This window comes from Pogona vitticeps, chromosome 15 (assembly GCF_051106095.1).
Source record: "Pogona vitticeps strain Pit_001003342236 chromosome 15, PviZW2.1, whole genome shotgun sequence".
Taxonomy (NCBI): domain Eukaryota; kingdom Metazoa; phylum Chordata; class Lepidosauria; order Squamata; family Agamidae; genus Pogona; species Pogona vitticeps.
This window is the reverse complement of record NC_135797.1, coordinates 9,955,446-9,976,315: the sequence shown is the minus strand read 5'-3', so window position 1 is coordinate 9,976,315 and position 20,870 is coordinate 9,955,446. Positions and strand designations below refer to the sequence as shown.

Sequence of the window (20,870 nt, the reverse complement as noted above, 5' to 3'; positions counted from 1 at the left end):
TCACGCGAGTTTTATATTCTACTGTAGGTTAACAGTGCCTTTGGAGACTTGAGACTTACAGACAAATGGTCAATTTCCAACACACACATACACACAAAAGCACGCTCTCTCACCTTGTTCAGGAACGCCGGACTTCTCCGCATCCCCATTGACGCAAGGCTTGTTGCCGGCGGCCTCTCTCTGCACGGACGCTTCCCAGTTTGGCTTGAGGAGCACGTTGCTGAAGGTGGGGGCCAACCGGAAGCAACGCTTGGTCTGGAAGAGCTGGGTCGACATGGCTTGGAGGTTGCTGGCGATGCTGGCATCGCTGGCGCCTAAGGAGCCCGGCCCGTTGGCGACAGGCTCCGGAGCCTCCGTCTTGGCAACGGCGGGGCTTTTCAAGTCCACCGGCCGATCGCCGTCTCCTTCCGCCGGGTCTAGACCCTCCCTCACCCCGTTCTTTGCAGGCCGCCCGGGGCCTCCGCCCTCTGTCTCCGGCTCGTCCGCCAGGTCCTCCAAGTCCGAGCGGGACTCCTGGCTGTTCATGTCAGAGTCCGTCTCCACGTCGAAAGCGGCCTCGGCCTCTTCGTCGCTCTTCTCCGAACCGGTCTCGGAGCCGTCGCTTCCCTTGGTGGAATCCGGGCTGGAATCCGAGTCAAAGCCCTCGCTCAGGTCGCTCTCGTCCACCTTCTGGGCGTGCCGGCGGCGGCGCAGGCAAGAGAGGCGCGAATATTTCTTTCCCTTTTTGCTCTCGCTCTTCCTTTGCTCCTCGCTGGGTTGGCGAACGGCCGGGTCGGACTCTGCTTCCCTCTCAAGGGCGTTCAACGGTTCCCGGGCTTCTGGATCCTCTGTGAAGAAGAGCAAAAACATGTACAGTGGTGCCTCGACTCACAACCACCCCCCCGACTTACAAACATTTCGACTTACAAACAGCTCCGTTCGCAAAATTTTGCTTCGACTTACAAAAAACAGAAACACAGGGAAAGCCGGAAATGGACTTTGGACTGCCTGGTACTTTAATTTAAAAATGTAAAAATTGGTTTAAAAGGTGCTTGGTTTGGTTTAAAGCTGCTTTGTTTAAAAGGTATTTGTTCCCTCCCTCCTTTCCTGCCCTTTTTTAAAACCTAAATCATCTTAGGTTAAAAAAATGTCTCCCCTTAGTGGTAGAGGACGGATTAATCGGTTCTGCATTAGTTCCTATGGGAATTAATGCTTCGACTTACGAACGGCGCCTCTACATACAAACAAAAAGACAGCCGGAATAGATTAATTGGTTTTCGATGCATTCCTATGGGAAATGCTGATTCGACTTACAAACTTTTCGACTTAACGAACATCTTCTGGGACGGATTAAGTTCGTAAATTGAGACACCACTGTACCCCTGTAAACATCTTATATGTACTGCTGGTCCTCCTCAGGCTAGTTAAGCAAAGGACATTAATTCCAAATTCAAGCTGGCATTACCAGACCCAGCACTAATCCCTCAGAGGGAGGAGCAGAGCAGAACTCTTTGAGTTTAAACATCTTCAGGGGAAAAAAGCCAGTTTCGAAGGCACTTTATACAAAGCTGTCCTAAATAACCACAGGACGGGCTGGTAGGCTACTGATAAGACACCACGGAAGAGCAAAATTAGTACAAATGAACAACAACAAAAATCTACTTTGCTTAATTCAGACAAGTCACAAGAGTCCAACTTTTCTCGACAAGGAATGACTCTTGGAAGAGTTATTCATTTAGGATAACACAGGATCCGGGATGCTTGAAAAGCAAAAAAATGTGAAGCATAGACCTCACTGATCAAACATGAGCAGAGTTTCTTGGCTTGTAATGGTTCTTACAGTCGCTCCTGAAAAAAATGACACGTGTGGTTTTTCGTGCCTATAAAGCCCAACCTTTTGCTCCTGTAAAGTCAGGTGGCAAAGACGCTAAATGCAGTTATCGTAAGACCTGCTTTTTTAAAGGGCATCTGCTCTGCTCATTATCTTAGATGGGGTGCCTGCAATCTGTCTGTATTAGATCGACAGCACTCAGCATCTTTAAGCACCCCCCCCAAACAAAAAAGGCATTAAACATGACATAGTTTTGGCTGCAGTTTTGTAGTTTAACCACTGCGTCATGAGGCTCCTAGTTTAATTCAGTAATAGCAAAACACGGGTTCTCAAATAGGTACACAAAATGAGATTCAAAATCTGATTCCAAAGGTGAGACTTTAGCATCTTTACTCAGAAGGCTATAGTATTTAGGAGCTCTTGGGCATAAAGTCCTACGTGAATGCTGGCCCTTTGCCAAAAAAAAAAAAAAAGTGAGGATCATCCTTAGAAGATGATGGCTGGCGTTCGTCTTAAGCACAAGCTCTGTACTGCTTTCCTAGTCACAAAAAGCAGAATTCAACCCTAAAGGTTGGGGGGGGGAAATAACTTACCAGCAGGATGGCCAAATTTAGTGACTATCATAGGCAAGTCTCTATTTTTTTACCTGTGCCGTCATCCTGAAATGCCGGAACGGAGCTTTCGCCGTCTTCTAGCTCTGCCTGGAGGCGAATATTGACGTGGTTGATGAGGTGGGAGAAGAGAGCTAGGGTGAACGCAATGGCTGCGCTATACTGCTTAGAGCCTGTAGAGAGATAGAGAGAGAGAGAGGAAGCAGACTGAGGGGGGTGAGTACAAATCGTAGCAAGGGGAGCTGACCAAGGGACTCAAGAGGCCAGGGAGGAAAAGAGGGCCAATGAAAATGTGAAACCAACAGCATCATGGCACCTTACAGGAAAGCAGATTTATTTCAGCCTGAACTTTCATGGGATTACAGTTCACATACTCAAGACTTATTTTTGTCCTTTAAAAAAAATAGGTAAAGGTTCCCCTTGACATTGAGTCCAGTCATGTCTGACTCTAGGGGGTGCTGCTCATCCCCATCTCCAAGCCATAGAGCCAGCATTTGTTCACAGACAGTTTCCGTGGTCACGTGGCCAGCGCGACTAGACACGGAACGCCGTGACCTTTACCACCGAGGTGGTACCTATTTATCTACTCGCATTTTTACATGATTTCAAACTGGTAGGTTGGCAGGAGCTGGGACAAGCGATGGGAGCTCACTCCGTCGCGTGGATTCGATCTTACGACGGCTGGTCTTCTGACCTTGCAGCCCAGAGGATTCTGCCCGCGAAAGAGGCACTCGCCACCTCTCAAGGTCATGAGTTCTACTGTCCTACCGCATTGGCTGTCTGCAGAGAGAACCTCTGCAATGAGTAAGTGAGAATCCAGAAATCTTGGATTTTTGGGGGCAGCTAAAACCCGAATTCTAGCAAGAGAATTTCTGCTGAATTCTGGTGGTGGTAGTGAAAACACAAATCCCACGCCACATCACGAGTATCTTACGCACTGCAATTCCCCTTCTCTGACCCTCTAGAATCCTTTTTGCTTCTTGGGAGTCATGTTCCCAATAAAAATGATGCAGCCCTCCTCTCTAACCTGGTGGCCTCCCGATGTGCGGGACTATAGCTTCTGGATACCCCCAGACAGTTCTGAAAATTGCAACTCAACAGAGCAGGAGGCCGATGCATTGGTTGAGAAAAGCTGCCCTACGCAGTCCAGCCAACTGAGCGACATCGTTACCTGCCCTTTTGAGGCTGTGGACGCTCATCAGGCAGACGATGACCATCCGGAAGATGAGGAGATCTGGCAGAAAGGAGTATCCGCTTTCACACTCCTCTTCGTCATCATTGGCAGAGCTCATATTGGGGGACGAAGGCAAGTAGAACAGGCAGAGGTTGAAATCCTCCAGGACTGACTGGCAGAGACAGGTCAGCTCAGAGTCTGCAGAGCTGGGTACATTAGATGACAGGGAGACAACATCCGGAGAGAATTATTACACTGGAGTAAGGAAGCCCAGGTAAGTTGCAACAGGAATGGGGGGGGTCTCCTCCCTGAAGTTACAGGTCCCCTACAGGATGCGCCCGCTCACCTGGAGCAGCGGTCTTGTGATCAAAGAAACAAGATTATGTTAAGATGCTCATGAACATCTGCAGAGGCTACTATTGAAGGAAAAGCCCACAGGAACTGAAATCCCTCATAGGTAAAGGTTCCCCTTGACAATTTGCCCAGTCATGTCCGACTCTAGGGCGCGATGCTCATCCCCATCTCCGAGCCCTAGAGTCAGCGTTTGTCCAAAGACAGTTTCCGTGGTCATGTGGCCAGCGCGACTAGACACGGAACGCCGTGACCTTCCCACCTTGGTGGTACCTATTTATCTACTCGCATTTTTACATGCTTTTCGAACGGCTAGGTTGGCAGGAGCTGGGACAAGCGACGGGAGCTCCCTCCGTCGTGTGGATTCGATCTTACGACGGCTGGTCTTCTGACCTTGCAGCCCAGAGGCTTCTGGGGTTTAACCCGCAGCGCCACCACGTCCCTCATAAGGTGCTGCATTTAATCCAAGAACATAGCCCTCCCCAGACTGAGGAACAGGGAGCCGGACAATAAAGTATTGAAATTTTATGAAAAGTTTGCTATTAAGTCACATTAGCCTTTTAGGACCCGTAATAATGCTTCCAAGATAAGTCAGCTCTTTAAGGGACAATTTTACCATTTCTACCCACCCCACTGGCTGAGACTTTCCATGGCGGAGACAGGATTCAAGCCCACTCTCCAGAGTGTTACTCTACCACTCTGTTTACTCCATCACATTTACGTTAGCCAAACAAGAACACTGTTGTGCCCAACCTGTTTTGAGCAAGGCAGTTAAACAGCTCTGTCTCTTTTTAAAGGCCGACAGATCATTTTATGAACTAGCGTTGATTCTCCTCTGATAAAATGCCTGCTGTAATAAATGTATTTGTCCTCAAGTGTTTTTTTTTTTCAAAACACTGTGGGTTTTACTGCAAAAGGTTAACATGGCAGCCATCCCTTTGGAATTACTTTGCCTTAAAGTCACCTGCAAGGAAGAACTCATCTCAAAATGCAGCAGAGGCACAAAGAAGAAGAAAATCAATGACGTGCTTTTGATTTTTTTTTTCAAAAGAACAACTATAGGAACTACTCCTTCTAGTAGGGAATAAACAATCTCCTTCAAAAATTGTGTTCTCCTTGAGAAGCCATTTAAATATCTTTCAGGATATTTTAATTTGAACTTAGGGTTAATTTTTTTTTAAAAAAATAAGGAAATAAAACTGAGTCAGAACAGAACAGACTCACCTGCTCTTTGGCTGAAGCAGACTCTGCAGGTACATAAAACTCACCAGTAACCTTTTAATGTCTTTGCATCTAAGAATGAGGAAGAAAAAGTCAGTGTCAGCTTGTGGTAACACGAACATAAAAGCTGCAGCTTATTCCCTTTTCACCCCATCTTCCCTTGGGTTCCCTGAAACAGAACAAGGTTATGAAGCTCTCTCCAGACCAACGAATTGCCCATTCAATGAATTTTAGTCACTGGTTCCCTCACGGCAACAGCCCCTCGGAGCTTAATTACACCAGAGACACATTTTTCCGTTCTCAGCAGTTCTCCCATTTTGGAAAAGCTAGTTTCCCCGACGTTTCGGCTGCCTAAAGCAATTTTGCCAGAAACCTTTTTTTAAAACTGATGCAATGGATTTGGCATCGTCTAGCCACGTGGGCTTTCTGCTTACCAAAGCGTCTAGCACCTTCAGGACACGACACCCAAAACCTTAAAACGGAGAGGTATCTTGAAGGCACAGACGGACAAGCTGTGGCACTCCAAACTGTTACACTGAAGTACTTGTTAGGATTTGTCGCCTGCATAATTAAATTGTAAACAGCAAACCAGAGAGTGCTTTAAGTATTATAGGGCGATAAAGCTTTGCCTTTTTTAATGGGATAGACGTTATGACAGCTGCAGTCTAACAACCTCTGAAAGAGCAGAAAACTGCCCGCTTCTGCTTTAACATGGGGGATATTCCAGCCAAATCCAATCCCCCCCCGCCCCAACCCCTTGTCTACAACTATTGATGAAATGCTTCTGAACATTCCTTGGCAGCAACTGAACAAACTACAGTGGTGCCTCGCTTGACAACGTTAATTCGTTCCAGCGAAATCGCTGTAGAGCAAAATCACTGTCAAACGAAATTTTAAAACCCACTGAAACACACTGAAAACCATTCAATGCGTTTCAATGGGCTGAATACCTGCTCGTCCAGCGAAGATCCTCCATACGGCGGCCATTTTTTGGTGCCTGTAATGCGAGGCATCCGTCCCTAACACAGAGGGGAGCCATTTTCTTCAGCCAACGGCCATTTTGAAACCCGACGATCAGCTGTTTGCTGATCATTGTAAAGCGAAAAATCGATTCCCGAAGCAGGGAACTGATCATCGCTAAGCAAAAAAAAAAAACCATCTAAACATCGTGAAGCAATCGTAAAAACTTCAACGTTAAGCGGATTCGTCATAGAGCGGGGTAATCGTCCAGCGAGGCACAATGGTAGTTCAAAATAAGCTCAGTTGCTCAAGCGACAAACTATCAGCTGATGATTTTTCAGCTTCAACCTTCAATACAAGTCTCTGAATGTGTCAAGTAAGGGGTGGACAGGTTTCAAGGTTTCTTAAATTCAGGACTGATGTAGTACGTTTGTTCTTTTTTTTTTACCTCTTTTTACTCGGTGAGAGTTTCCTGGTTTCACATTTTTTCAGCTGGTGATACATTTTGCCAGCCTTCTCATACAAGCGTTTGAGATTTCCATAGGCACCTTCGAAGGAGACTTCTGACTGGATACTAAATGGACCCAAAACAGAAAAAGAAATCTTCTCGGTAAGAATTTCCATGTTAAGCAAAGTTTCAAAGGGGGGGGGGGGGTAGAGCTTAGAAGAGTTGAAGCCTCTCCTCTCTATGTGCAAATCAAGCAAACGGAACATGCATTTATACTTGCTCATTTTGCATAAGTCATTCTGTACTTCCTGAACACGCTAGCCGACTGAAATATTGCTGAACATCTGGATTATTTCACATATTAAATAGCAACGATTCCAGTTTTGGAGGAAGAGAGCTTTGTCAGTCCTACCTGATGAGTATGCCTGTATAATCTTTAAACATTTTTAAAAAAACCAAATACCATTTGCAACGTAGTGGAACCATCGCAGACCTGAAGCGTTAACTGTTTGGCATTACGTTAGCAAGGGTGCATTATTTGAAGAGATCAGTTTGTTGTTGAATTTTTTTCCATTTGTATATCAGGAAACTGAAAAGCAGTGGCGTGAGGCTCGGAATCCGCCCTGAGTTCGTGGGAAAACCCTCTTCGTTTTGGCAGATAGTGTTCTGTCTAGCAAGAAGATAGCAGTGAAACGGTCTCTTATCTCCTGAGAACAAGCCATACCATCTCACGACCAAATTAGTACAGTGTTAATTAGAGAACGGCTTTCCAATTGGACTGCCGGGAGGGGGCAAGGAACGCCATCTGCCTTCCTGATGTTTTGAAGGAGAATGAAACCTCGGCTGGCTGTAGACATGGAAGGATCTGGAATTGGGAACTTTAATGTCTATAAGGGGCTTACAAGTTACATAAACTGATTCTGGCTTACTTCAGATCAGGATGCTGTGTTCATCTGTGTTCCTGCCACCATTACTTGAGGATGTAGTTGCTGTAGGCTATTATGTTATACTCTATGATGACCGTTAATTATTAGTGAAGTTAACTCTTATTTTCTTCGTGTGGTCCTCAAATTTCCGCCAAACATGTCTCAAAATGCTTTTTAAATTATTTATCTAGTAACCCGATTTTGCCTTTTTGCGTTCCTTTAATCAATATAACAATATCTGCACCCAAGACCCTGTTATAGGTTTAGGGACATGTGGTAAAGGTAAAGGTTCCCCTTGACAATTTGTCCAGTTGTGTCCGATTCTAGGGGGTGGTGCTGATCTCCGTTGCCAACCCATAGAGCCAGCGTTTTGTCCGAAAACAATCTTCCGTGGTCACGTGGCCAGTGCGACTAGACACAGAACGCTGTGACCTTCCCACCGAGGTGGTACCTATTTATCTGCTCGCATTTACATGCTTTCGAACTGCAAGGTTGGCAAGGAGCTGGGACAAGCGACGGGAGCTCACTCTGTCGTGTGGATTCAATCTTATGATGGCTGGTCTTCTGACCTTGCAGCACAGAGGCTTCTGCGGTTTAACCCGCAGAGCCACCACGACCTGTGGTACCAAATCCAATCCTGACCCTTCAACTCCCTATTGTGAAAGCTCTGGAGTTAAGCGTGCGTGGTGACAACATTACCCTCCAGGGTCGTCATGCAAAACAAAGTGCACAGTTTTGTGGGTTATCAACTTCCGGGGAGGGGGGGAGGAGCACAGCTCAGTTATAATTATCAGGGGATAAAAGAGAGGGTGTAAGCAGGGTGCCTGATGATTGTGATATTACACTACCTCCGTTCTTCATTCACTTGCAACTTGTAATATATACCGTATTTTTCGCACCATAAGATGCACTTTTCCCCCACAAAACAGGGGGGTGGAAACTCTGTGCGTCTTATGGAGCGAAGAAAACAGATTATATTTTCCCGTTTTCTTCTTCTAAAAAATTGGTGCGTCTTATGGAAAGGTGCGTCTTATGGAGTGAAAAATACGGTATATATAGGTCCTTTAAATTAACGCAAAGATTCTTAAGGGCCAAATTGGGAGCCTGAAATTGACTCAACCACTGCAATGGCACGTACCCTTGCTAACCTTATTGTTCAGTTTTATCTGCTTTTCAAACCATGCAGGCCACGTATACAGGCCACACAAGAAGAACCAGCACCCAGGCCCATCTGATTAAGCCACATCCCAACAATTTTTGCCCCAGTAGGTCTGCAAAGGGCAAGAAATCAATAAATACCACCCACAACGTGGAAACATTTCGCAGCCTTCGCAGCCCCCAGGCAAAAGGTTGCCTATAAAAACACACGTTTCTTTCTAAGCAATAAGGGGGAAGAGGTACTCACCAGCGCAAGTAGCAGTAAGTGGCTTCCACATTGTAATATTTACTTCCTGCTAATGTCCCGAGCTGATTAAAGGGCATACCTGTTACGAAAAGACAGCAGCGACTATGATTCTGCATTTCTCTGCCTTCCTGTCACAAGGTTTTCTGCACAGAACACTCTTCCACAAATTGTTTGCAAAGCACAATGCAAATGCCGAACCTGGGGAGATGCTCTTGTAGCCTTTCCCAGGAGGGAGGAAAAACTATTGAGCTATTTCACAGAAATGATCCAATCTTGAGATCTCTAAGAGCCGAAGCACCCATAAGGGCAAGCTGTAGTAGCCCCCACCCCAGAGGAAGTACAACTACACCTATTTGCATTTGAAAAGGAAGAACTTAGGGCCACCCCCCAACCTGACGGGTGTTCCTGGTTCCTGCCTTAAGTGTCTTAGCTGCTCTTTTGCAAGGGAGATCCCAAGAGGCAGCCCAAAAAAAGCCAGGCAGGATTTTAAAGAAAATTGTAAGGAGAGATACCAACAACATTTGACATGAGATCTAAAAAATCAGTAAAGCACGCAGCAATGGATTCAAAGCAAAGAAAATGCTTGCTTTAAAAAGGAATGCGAGTTGCTGAATTTGGCAGCAGGGCTGGCCATTATTTTGCTTTGGCTCCAAAAGACGGGAAATAAAGATCTGACATTTATTTATAATATATTTTATTTATAAAAGTTCCCTGAATTTAGCAGGTGAGACAAAACGAATTCTGCTATGGGTGCCTTACTCTTGGCAGAGTACAGAATGGATGGCCTTCACCCGTTTGGTCATCCACACTGCAGAGGAAACGCCTGCGGTATAGGATAGAAAGGCTGCCTAGAGCAGGCTGGAGGAGCGGGTGACCAAACTTTTCTATGGCCCCTGAATCCAGGAAGGAGGAAAAGGAGAACACGCAGGTGGGAGACACCGCGATGCAGCCAATTTCCCCCCCTTCCCATTCATCAAAGACTCCAGGTAGAGCAAATTCTGACAAAAAGATCCAAGCCACGAGTACTTGCAGTTTTCTCATAGGGAAGAGCAAAAAGGCAGACAGGCATTGTTCCAATACAATGCACAAAGGTGCCTTGGCCCTTCAAGCAAATCTTCCCCCTTATCTGTGGGATCAGTATCTCCAGTTTCACTTATCCGTAGTCTGAAGATATTAAAAGAAAAGAACTAGAAATACATAATTTCATGATGTATTTCCCAGAATTGGTCACTAGACGGATCCAGAGACCATGCTATGTACAATACAGCGGTGCCTCGCTTGACGACGATAATGCATTCCATTAAAATCCCTGTTAAGCGAAATCGTTGTCAAGCAAAATTTAAAAAAACCATTGAAATGCACTGAAAACCATTCAATGCGTTCCAATGGGTGAAATACCTCATTGTGCAGCAAAGATCCTCCATAGGGCAGCCATTTTCTGGTGCCTGTATAGCGAGGAATCCGTCCTTAACACAGCAGGGAGCCATTTTGCACAGCGTGGAGCCATTCTGAAACCCGACGACCAGCTGTTTTTAGATCGTCGTAATGCGAAGAATCGGTTCCCGAAGCAGGGAACTGATCGTCATGAAGCAAATTTCCCCCATAGAAACATCGTTTTGCAATCGCAATAGCGATCACAAAAAAACCATCATAACGCGGATTTGTTGTTTAACGAGGTAATCGTTAAGCGAGGCATCACTGTATTCTTGTTTAAGATTACACAGCAGGCTCTCTGGCTCCCTTTTGTGGCCAGGTCTGGTAATACATGGTGAAAATACTTTTTTCTGGATTTTTTTCTTTTACAATACCATGTATAGCATTCACTATTATCCACAGTTTTCAACATCCCCGTGGGAGCTTGGAACCAATCCCCCATTGATATGGGGTGGGGGACTCCTACTGTATCATACTAGACAGTGCAGGCTTGCTTTTAAGACAAAACTGGCCAAATAACCACTCACCCTCCCTGTCTCTGACAAAACAAGGAACAGCAGAGTAACAAATTCTTAAGCGCAGGCAGGCCAGCAAGCAATTTTGCGAGCTAGTAACACATGGACACACTTGCATGGTCAATACACATGTCCTCTGGGGACAATCCCAATAAATTTGGACTGAACGCTTACCAATCTGGGGTGCGACAGAAATGGCTTGATAGTAGAACCTCTCAGCCAGTAATTCTGTATCCACACCGGCTAATTCATTCTGATAGCGAGCTGATGAGGAACAAAGCATAACACAAAGGATTTAATGATCACCAGAAGGCAAAGGTGCAAAATAAACTCTGTCAGGACAAGGCCATAGCTCACTGGCATGAGTCTCACAAATGGTCCATGAAGCGGTGAGGCTTTATTTCACAAAGAGAATACGTTTAAAGAAATGTACAGTACAGTGGTGCCTCGCTTAACGAGTGCACCATTTAACAACGAATCCGCATAGCGCATTGCGATGTTTAGATAGGCAAAAACACGCATTGCGATGTTTTTACAACAGCTGATCGGCGGTTCCAAAATGGCCACCAAGTGCCCAAAATGGCCACCGCAAGTGTTTTCGCGCCCTGCCCTCACTTACCAAGGGCGCGAAAATGGCGGCACTATGGAGGAACTTCGGTGAACAGTTTGGGCCCCATAGGAACGCATTAATGCGTTCCTATGGGGTTTTTCGATCCGTTTAGTGATGTTTTTGCATAGCGACGATTAATCCGGAACGGATTAACGTCGCTATGCGGGGCACCACTGTATTCTATTCAAGGCACAATAGCTAAACACATGATAAATGTTTCACAAATCCCTATGCAAGGCATGTTAATATTTCAGATACTCAGAGGATATCCCTACTTTCCAAAATTCTGCCATAAAATAAAACATTTCTAGAAATCTAAAGTTCCACCTGTTGGAGTAAGGGCCACAGTCCACAAAAGTCCACTGATGCCACAAGTAAGACTGTTCTTAAAAGTGCCACGGGATCCTTGGTGGTTTTGCCAAGGTTTTGCAGTGGCGGTTCCACGCTCATGTCCCACGAGTATGGACCGGCCACTACAAAAATGCCTGCACCATCTGTCAAGAGATAATATAAGGAAGAATGAGGAGGGCTTTTGGCAAACTCATTTTGGCCCAGAGCCTGTGTCTCCTTCACATAAGAAAATCAGGGATTCACTGGCGTTTAGTGATTGAGTGCTCGTCAGCCGCTAGCCCTCCTGTAATAGCAAGAACCGCAACTATGACCCCACAGCAGCTCTCACCTAAATCGCCCAGATAAACCAGGCACCGGTGGCAGGCCATCTGAGCCCACTCCATCTCCTTCTCCGATGCAGAGACGGGCTTCTTACAGCCTAAGAAGAGACAACCAAGAAAACAGTTTGGTTCTCTAAACCGATACGTTTGGGATGGTGTGATTTAAAAGCAATTCTTTCTCTTATTTATCAACGCAAACAAATCATTGTCATCACATGTACACAACTATATTAGACAAATGTATATATATTTTTAAGATTAGTGTACGTTTTCCTGTTAGGGGAGGGCCGTCTATCTGAATTTCTCTGCTTCCCCCGCCCTGTTTCCCTTGGCTGGTTAAGCTGCCCTAAACAGGCCGACTGGGTCCAGCATTTTGGTCACACAGAGGCGTATCAATTGCCTTCAAGATGCCCAGAACCAAGGAAAGCAAGCAGTGGCATCTGAGCAAGAGAAGCACTACTCAGACTCTTACACAGATTTTACTCAAGAGAGAAAAAGCAGCAGTGTAGTCGCGGTACCCAGCGTGGGATAGTGGACAGGGTCATCGAAGCGACCAACATGAATTTGACCCAACGGCGGGAGGCCGTGGAAGACAGGAGGGCCTGGCGTGCTCTGGTCCGTGGGGTCACGTAATGACTTAACAACAATGGTAAAACCACTCCTTAAATGCCTCCCCTACCTTGAAAACACTCTTAGAGTCACTATAAGTCAGTTCTGACTTGACGGCATGTGAAAACAATGTTCTTATAGCTACGAAAGAGCCATACTGCTGAAGCTTCCTTACCAGGCAGAAGTCATGCTGGGGAAGTCAGAGTCCTTCTTAATGCTAAGGGCCCGGATAAACCTATTAGCACAGGTTCAGAGCACAGATTCCTGAAACGGGTGGCATGCATTTTGCACCTCTCGTCCACTTCACTTTTGCACCCAGACTATCGCCGGAAACAAGTTGGAACAAAATCAGAAATTCTCTTTAAAAGAGTCCCTGAAGTCTTTTCTTTCCTACACCACTTTTCCTTCATGGGGTGGTGGTGTTTAAAAATATTTATTCTAACTCTCCTACAACCCCCCCCCCCAACGACATGTTACAGAGTAGCTCCAGGGAGATTTTAAAATGCAATTGTGTCAAAAGCAACAGGATTTTTTGCATGCTTTGGAAGACACCGAAAGGACTTCATCCGCCCAATTCACACAGCAACGGTTGCAAAAATTTTACATCTTTGAGGACATTATTCTGGGAGATAGCCCTCGAGGTTCCCAACAGGCAGAACAAAATCGTGTGTGCATAATAAGCCGGGGTGGGGAGAGGAAGCCACAGCTATTTGTCAGGAGAGTGCAGTGGGGATGGCTTCAAGGGGCCACTGAATCGGAGCCCAAGCCATTACAACGCCTTCTCAATTCCTACAACATCTGAACCTTTCTAACCAACATAATGCACAAAGACCTTGAGTTGTCCTTCCCCACCAAACAAGGCTGATCTAACGACTGTCACCAAGGACAGCAGGGGGGAAAAAGGCTTGGTCGTCGCATTCAAGCCCCAACGGGCAGGACAAAGAGAAGTGCTTCAAATGAAAAAGGCAATCGATTCGTTCGAAGGGGTTGCCCCGGCTTGTCTATATCTTCAGTTAAAAAAAAAGAAACCAATCTCTGCGTGGTGAAGTGAAATCATCTGTGTGTGCCTGTTGCTTGTTGTTGCTGTAAGGCACTGGTTCTTAACCTTGGGTTACTCAGGAGTTTTGGACTGCAACTCCCAGAAGCCTTCACCACCAACTGTGCTGGCTGGGGTTTCTGGGAGTTGCAGTTCAAAAACATCCGAGTAACAAAGGTTAAGAACCACTGCTGTAAGGTGTTGTCAAGTCAGAACCGAAGGGACGGAGCAGGCAACAACTAACAGGTATTTCAAGGTAAATGAGGCATTCAGGAGCGGTTCTACCAGTTCTGCAGTCCCTCAGTGAGTTTCTGTGGCTGAGCACGGATTCGAACCCATGCCTCCTGGGCCCTAGTCTTTTTCTGTTTTTTACCATTTTTACATTCCCACTATACCGGACATATTATTCTTATACCAAAACCTAACACGCAGCTGGCTCTCATCGACACATTTCTAAATGCCATTCCTTGCTCAAATGCCTGCTCATGGGCTTCTTAAGGGTAACGGTGCCAGGGAGGGGGGGCGTGGAAATGTCAAAAACACAGGCCTCCTAAAAATCCTGATTAGTATAGCTCCCGAAAAAAAGGAAGGGGAGGAAGTTTAGATATTCAGCGTCTGCGGTATTGGAATGGGAGATTCAGATAAGTCAAGCAAGAGACAGTATAACGTTGGTCAGCACCGGAGTACCAACCTATTAACGGATCTGTAACGTGTGTCCAGTCAATACAACACTGTAGCTCCAGCTGATAGTGAGACTGGATGTAGAGAAGAAGATGCTGATAAAACCCGATGCCGGCGATGAGGTGAGTCCGGTACGCACACTCCAAAGTGCTACGGGTGTGAATGTGCTGTTAGAAGCAAAGAAGGAAACACGAAGTTAATACGACACTTACTCACAGGTTGCTTCTGCTTCACCTCCTCCCCCGCCTCCCAAGGCTAGCTAAAGTCAACCTTCCCCTTTTTGAGGAACTCCTTGACAAAGCTTTGAATGTACATATGGAACCCTTAACGGTCATGACGTCCTGCGTCCCTACAGCTAAGGTGACTTGGTGGCAACTTCGGGGTTAAAATGATTGTGGGAAAAATCAAGCACGGAACCGAAATCTCCCTCTAGGAAGGAGGGGAGGGGACACTGGCAAGCCTGATCTTGCAAAAAAGCCATCGAACGACATATTCCATGGATGGAAGTAGGTGGCAGCTACCGTCCCATCCTCTTTTGCTGGGAAAAAAGGCATGTTTTAACCCTCAGATAAATGGTTTTATGATCCATACAAAGATGTGCACTGCTGGTCCTAAGGGAGTGAACAACCTCAGTTCCCATGGTTATGACTTTTTTTAAAAAAAGTAAATTAGAAATGGACACTGCCCCCTCCCTGAACACTATCGGCCCATACGGAGATACGTATTCCCCTGACAAAGCCAAAATGATCAAGAGACATAAAATCAGCTTTACAGGCAACTAAGAGCTCCTTGTTCTGCCCAACGATCACCACAGGACCCCCATGTTTAGACCTACGCATTGTCTGAAGACAGCACCTACCGCCAGCGTCAAGGCACCCTGTATTCAATCATGTCGCTTGACATTTTGTCAAAAACAGCAGGTTAATTAATCACTGGTTCTTACGCTGTCTCACCCAAAGGGTGAATCGGCATCTGGGATTTTCATTAGCCGTTATAGGTGCCATAGTTAAAATTATTTTTGTTATTATTGCTCTGCGTTTTCACGTGAAGAACCGTCCTCCCCTTACAGTCTATTTCTTGCATCAAGGAGCCCTCCATTATGGCAGCTGCCATGAAAGCCAGGCCAAGGTTTAAAAGAAAGGATACTGTAGCTTGTCAAGTCTTCAGATGCTGGATTCTGCTTCTAGCCAGCAGCCTAATCTAAGGTGTATTGCAACTACATCCCTGCCACCATTGTATAAATTGTTGTTGTTGTTTAGTTGTTAAGTTGTGTCCGACTCTTCGTGACCCCATGGACCAGAGCATGCCAGGCCCTCCTATCTTCCACTGCCTTCTGGAGTTCCGTCAACTTCATGTTGGTTGCTTCGCAGACACCGTCCAGCCATCTCGTCCTCCGTCGTCCCCTTTCTCCTCTTGCCTTCACACTTTCTCAACATCAGGGTCTTTTCCAAGGAGTCTTCTCTTCTCATGAGATGGCCAAAGGATTGGAGCCTCAGCTTCAGGATCTGTCCTTCCCGTGAGCAATCAGGGTTGATTTCCTTCAGAATGGATAGGTTTCTTCTCCTTGCAGACCAGGGACTCTCAAGGGTCTCCTCCATTGTATAAATACAAGGCCATAAAAAAACTTAAGGAATGGTTCTAGAACTGCTTGATTCAGAAAGAGGGACCACAGCTCTAACTAGGTTGAGGACGGTTGCTGCATCTGCTAGACCCTAAAACAAGATGGCCGAGGCTGTGTGATGCTTCCTGTCAAGTGGCTGAAGAGGAAACAGACCAGGAGGAGAAGGGTAGAAAGTTCAGGGAGGTGAGGGGGAGCAATGGAAGGCAGTAGCATCAGAAAGGAACAATTAGAGAAGCCGGCCTTCTCTGGACTGTGTTTAGGGGAAAAAATCTCTATAGGTGCGCAGACCTTCCATCACCTTTGACTTCCACAACACAGTCTTTTTCCACAGAGATCAACAGAGCCTCATGATCTTCATTATTGTGAGAGAAGGAAGAAAATAGAATCATTTTCCATTTGGAGAACGCGTCCGTTGCTCTTGTGTGTAATCTGAAGGCAGGTCCAGTTTAAGAACCACTCCCGCATCCCCACCTTGTATGCCTAAGAGGGGGGAAAGAACTATACCACTTCATGCTGTCCGCCCCCCCCCCCATGGACCTTGTATGCCTTAGGATCAAAAGAGCAGAGAGAACGTGCCTTTTTGTTTGTTTTAATCAGCTGGATAACTTCGTAGTAAACCTTCCTCCACAGCAGTTCCTCTGCTTTTCTCCCATAATCCACTGGATGCAAGAACATCAGCTTTACACACAATTCACGTAACCTGAAGCAGGAAAAAAAAAGATTTGGGGAGTGAGGAAAAGAGACACTCATTCGTTTTCAATCTGACCCGTGTGGCCCCTTCATCTAGGACAGTGATGGTGAACCTACGCAACGCATGCCACAGCTGGCACGTGAAGCCCTTTCTTCTGGCACGCAACAAACCTTTTGAAGTGGCTGCAGCTGGGATTCCCCCTTTCTCTTCCTGTTCTGGGTCCTTTAACTTCCTGTCCGTCCCCATGATTCCCCCTTTAACTTCCTGTCCGTCCCCATGATTCCCCCTGAAACTGCCACTTCCTGTTCCGGTTCTGGTCTTCCGGGCGGCACGGCAGCCACTGGTTTCTTCCCCACCCCCTCATTTTGGGCACTCGAGCCGAAAAAGGTTTGCCTCCACTGATCTAGGATGTCAGCCCACTCGTGTACACATGCTTCTGAATTCCCCATCTGGGGTCAAAGGCACAACTTTCTGAAAGTTTTTAACAAATAAGGACTTCAGAAGAGTGGGATGGCATTGGGGCCAAAGAATCCCAAGCCTTCAGTCAGGGTGGCAAATAAGCAATTAATCTGGCTGCTTGCAACCAGTCCCATTTTTAGACAAAAAAGGGAGCTTTCCAAAACCTAAATCTGTACAGGGGAGTTGGATCAGAATCTCTCTCTAACGTCTTCTGCACACATGAACAGAAGTCCTGCAAAAATGCTCTATTCCCTCGCCCCCTCCCACACACACACACACACCTCGACACCATCAGACTGGTGATAAACCACACAAACTATGGATTTGCTTGGCAGACTAAGAGAGAAAAAAAATCAGAACATGTTAGAAGTCTTCCCAAACCACGCCTGCATTGCCTGATGAAAACTAGACCCACTGAGAGGATCCTGTATTGAATGGTCCGAAAAAGGCAAGCCAATCTGACATCCGAATAGATTGAACTTATTACGCTTCTGTTCTGCATCTTCAGAACAGTGTCTGTGGGGTTCATAAGCAGTCTCTCATTCAGACCTATTTAGCTCCAGCATCTTGTGCTTCCTAGACTGTGCCCTGGGTTGAAATATAGAATAAGACAATTATAAAAAAATAAAACAATGAGATAGCTTACTTGTTTCTCAGGCTGATGTTCTCTGGTTTGAATACTTCTTGATAAGCTGCCTTATTTCCAAGAATGAGATCCAGCCTATGTACTGCTTCTACCACAGCTCTGGAGAATACACATAAGAGCAGAGAAGACAGTCATGTCAGAAGGACATGGTTTTTGACTTTGAGGAGCTAGAAGGGAATTGCGGGTTATCACAAAGTTTTTCTTTCCTTGGCTACAAATTCACACGCTGAAATTCCTTTCCTGAGAGAGGCACACATTCTCAAAAGGAATTTCCAGCTGCTTACAGCCACTGCCTTCCCCCAAACTACCTTTGATCACCAAATCAACCTTTCTTCCAGAATCAGGTTTTAAACCAGCGTTCAGGAAATTCAGGCACTTTGCTGTTTTTGTCTGAACGTTCCCGGCGATGCCGCTCCACGGAGGAAGTGAAGTCTTAGCCTGGCACATCCCCATTAGAACTGCCACTTCCTGGCTGCAATGCATAGCACATGGCAGCTGGAAGCATTTGTGATTCAGAGGCACAAGCAACCCACCAATACTTGTGCCACAAGCGTTTGTTGCTCATGGTATTTCCAAACTCTTGGTTTTGCTGTGAGAGACTAAGGCAACCGTGCTTTTAGATTTGTATTTGCAATATAAGATACCCCTGGTCATATCCTCTACAAATATCATAATGCAAGGGGTTAAATTCTGAGTAGTCGAATTTTTTAGAGAGCTGATCCCTCCTTTCCTAACACAGAACATAGCAGCTTTCCCATGCTGCCAGATAAAAACACCAGATATTCATAAAAGAAGTCTGGTGTCATATACACAAGATTTGTGGAAAGGGGGGGGAAGGACACATTCCTACCAGCTACAAGTTCCTCATGTTCTTGAAGCGGTTACCGTTGCTCACCTTTCTTTCATCTACACAAAGATTTACGAGAATGATACGGTTCTGTGGCTGTACTGAGGAATACATCTCCATTACCGTTTAAAAACATACAGCATCTTCTGACGGCGAGATACTCTTTCAAGAATACAGAAAATTTTAGCGCAGCATCTTTTGAGGGGCATTACGTTCGGGAAAGCAGCTGCGGGCCAAACCTGAGTTTGGGGGTGGCACGAGAGGGAGAAGAGAAGGCTACATGGATGCTAGATTTCCACTGGCTGAAAACTCTAAAGGCTTGTGCGTCTGTCAGCCTGCAATGTATCGCTGACAGCGAGGAGGACCTGGAAGGAACAACAGTGGGCAGTCATGTGACACAGGAAAACAAACTAAATTTGCACTGAATTTACAGATGCAATTAGAAGCTGCCCTCGCTCGCTGTTCATTCAACACCTGCCACCTTACAAGCATGCCCTTTTCTCCGTTAAAATAGCCGGTTAACGTAGCTAAGAAGAGAAACGGGCATGAACCGCTAGTTCGTTTTTCATCCGGACAGGTGCTCAGCCCTTCTGAGTCCTGCCAACTCCAGCGGGCACCCATTTAGAGGCAGGGCTCCGGATTCCCTGCCTGGCTTCATCTGTTTGGCTCAAAACCAGACTGGCATAAACCACCAAACCAGTGGGTTATGCCCATCTCTTCTTAAAAAGGACCAGTCTTCCAGCAATCCATTATTTCCAAACAGTTGAAGGCACTGACTAGTATGGGGTGCTAAGACACTGGCATATTTTGATGGCTGCCAGGTCTGCTCACTGGCAAGAAGTGTCAGAGGCCAGAGTCTATTAAAAGACCCCAAAGAAGCAATGCTTGCCAAGTTCCAGGGACACAATCTCACAACGCATATTTTAAAAAGTGAGAAACACGGCAGAAGAACCATTTGCACCTCATGCTTGAGGCTGTGCTGTAAGGTGAATTTGCTTTGATTAGGGGCTCAACTACAGAGGCTCGACAGGTGACGCTGACTAAATTTTTCCTACCACTTCAGTATTGCTCCCTCTCTCTCTCTCACACACACACACACACACACACACAAACAACCAGGCCTCCAAAATGTCTCTGCTTAGCTGGTAAGTTGAGAAGGAAGTGCCTCTTTTCAGGAAAGAGAGAAGGTAAGATGCAAAAAGAGGAACTGGAGGGAGGGTAGAAATCTTTACTCCTATGTGGTGGTCTACGAAACTTGCAGGAAGGTCATTCACATTCAGAAGAGAGCATATCTACCTTAGCCTGCATGCCAGCAACACGGATTCAAATCCTTTCTCTGTCAGGGATACACTGTGTGCCCGGCACTAGTCTCTCGGCGCTACAACAACCTACCACTCAAAATGGGTAATCAATACTTTGTCTCTTCTATGAATTCCTGAAAAATTTTGGTGGTTGCTGTCGACAGATCTGGCAGGCAAAAGCTTTTGTCTCGTGCCTTACTTGCAAGGCAATTTTTGACTTTAGACTGTGGGGTGTCGCCTTTCTGCCTTTTCCCAAACTCAGGCAGGTAGAATAATTAAGCACGGGAAATATTCTTCAGGGTCACATGTCAAGTCGGGTAGGTGGGTGCCTATGAACCTGGAGAACGTGGGCTGCCTCCCCTTTTTAGAAGAGGAGACAGAAAGACTTAAAACGATGAGAATGGAGGTTTTAAAAGGTTAACATTGAATCTTACAAAAAAAAAAAGGTGTTGAGAACCAGTTGCTCTCCGAGAGTTGCTTAATGAACACTCCTATCATATCTCACTACTGCTCCAATTGGTAGGAACTAGGGTTCATTAGAAGGACAGATCCTGAAGCTGAGGCTCCAATACTTTGGCCATCTCATGAGAAGAGAAGACTCCCTGGAAAAGACCCTGACGTTGGGAAAGCGTGAAGGCAAGAGGAGGAGAAGGAGATGACAGAGGACGAGATGGTTGGACAGGGTCACCAAAGCAATGAATTTGACCCAACTCCGGGAGGCCGTGGAAGACAGGAGGGCCTGGCGTGCTCTGGTCCATGGGGTCATGAAGGGTCGGACATGACTTAACGACTAAACAACAACAAGGGCTCAATATCTGGAGGGCCCTAAGTTCTCTCTCCTGC

At 46.1% G+C, this 20,870-nt stretch overlaps 1 protein-coding gene across 1 annotated transcript in view; it reads right to left on the bottom strand.

Annotated features, from left to right (window-relative positions):
- Positions 1-20,870, bottom strand: part of SMG5 (SMG5 nonsense mediated mRNA decay factor) — a 39,960-nt gene that overhangs the window by 16,894 nt on the left and 2,196 nt on the right. The window contains exons 2-12 of the mRNA XM_072984082.2: positions 17,880-17,978; positions 16,660-16,783; positions 14,473-14,629; positions 12,145-12,234; positions 11,030-11,119; positions 8,907-8,985; positions 6,576-6,701; positions 5,171-5,239; positions 3,593-3,801; positions 2,457-2,594; positions 114-827 (exon numbers count right to left, since the gene is read on the bottom strand). Of these exons, the coding sequence (XP_072840183.2) occupies positions 114-827; positions 2,457-2,594; positions 3,593-3,801; positions 5,171-5,239; positions 6,576-6,701; positions 8,907-8,985; positions 11,030-11,119; positions 12,145-12,234; positions 14,473-14,629; positions 16,660-16,783; positions 17,880-17,978 (1,895 nt within the window). The remainder of the gene's footprint in view (positions 1-113; positions 828-2,456; positions 2,595-3,592; positions 3,802-5,170; positions 5,240-6,575; positions 6,702-8,906; positions 8,986-11,029; positions 11,120-12,144; positions 12,235-14,472; positions 14,630-16,659; positions 16,784-17,879; positions 17,979-20,870) is intronic.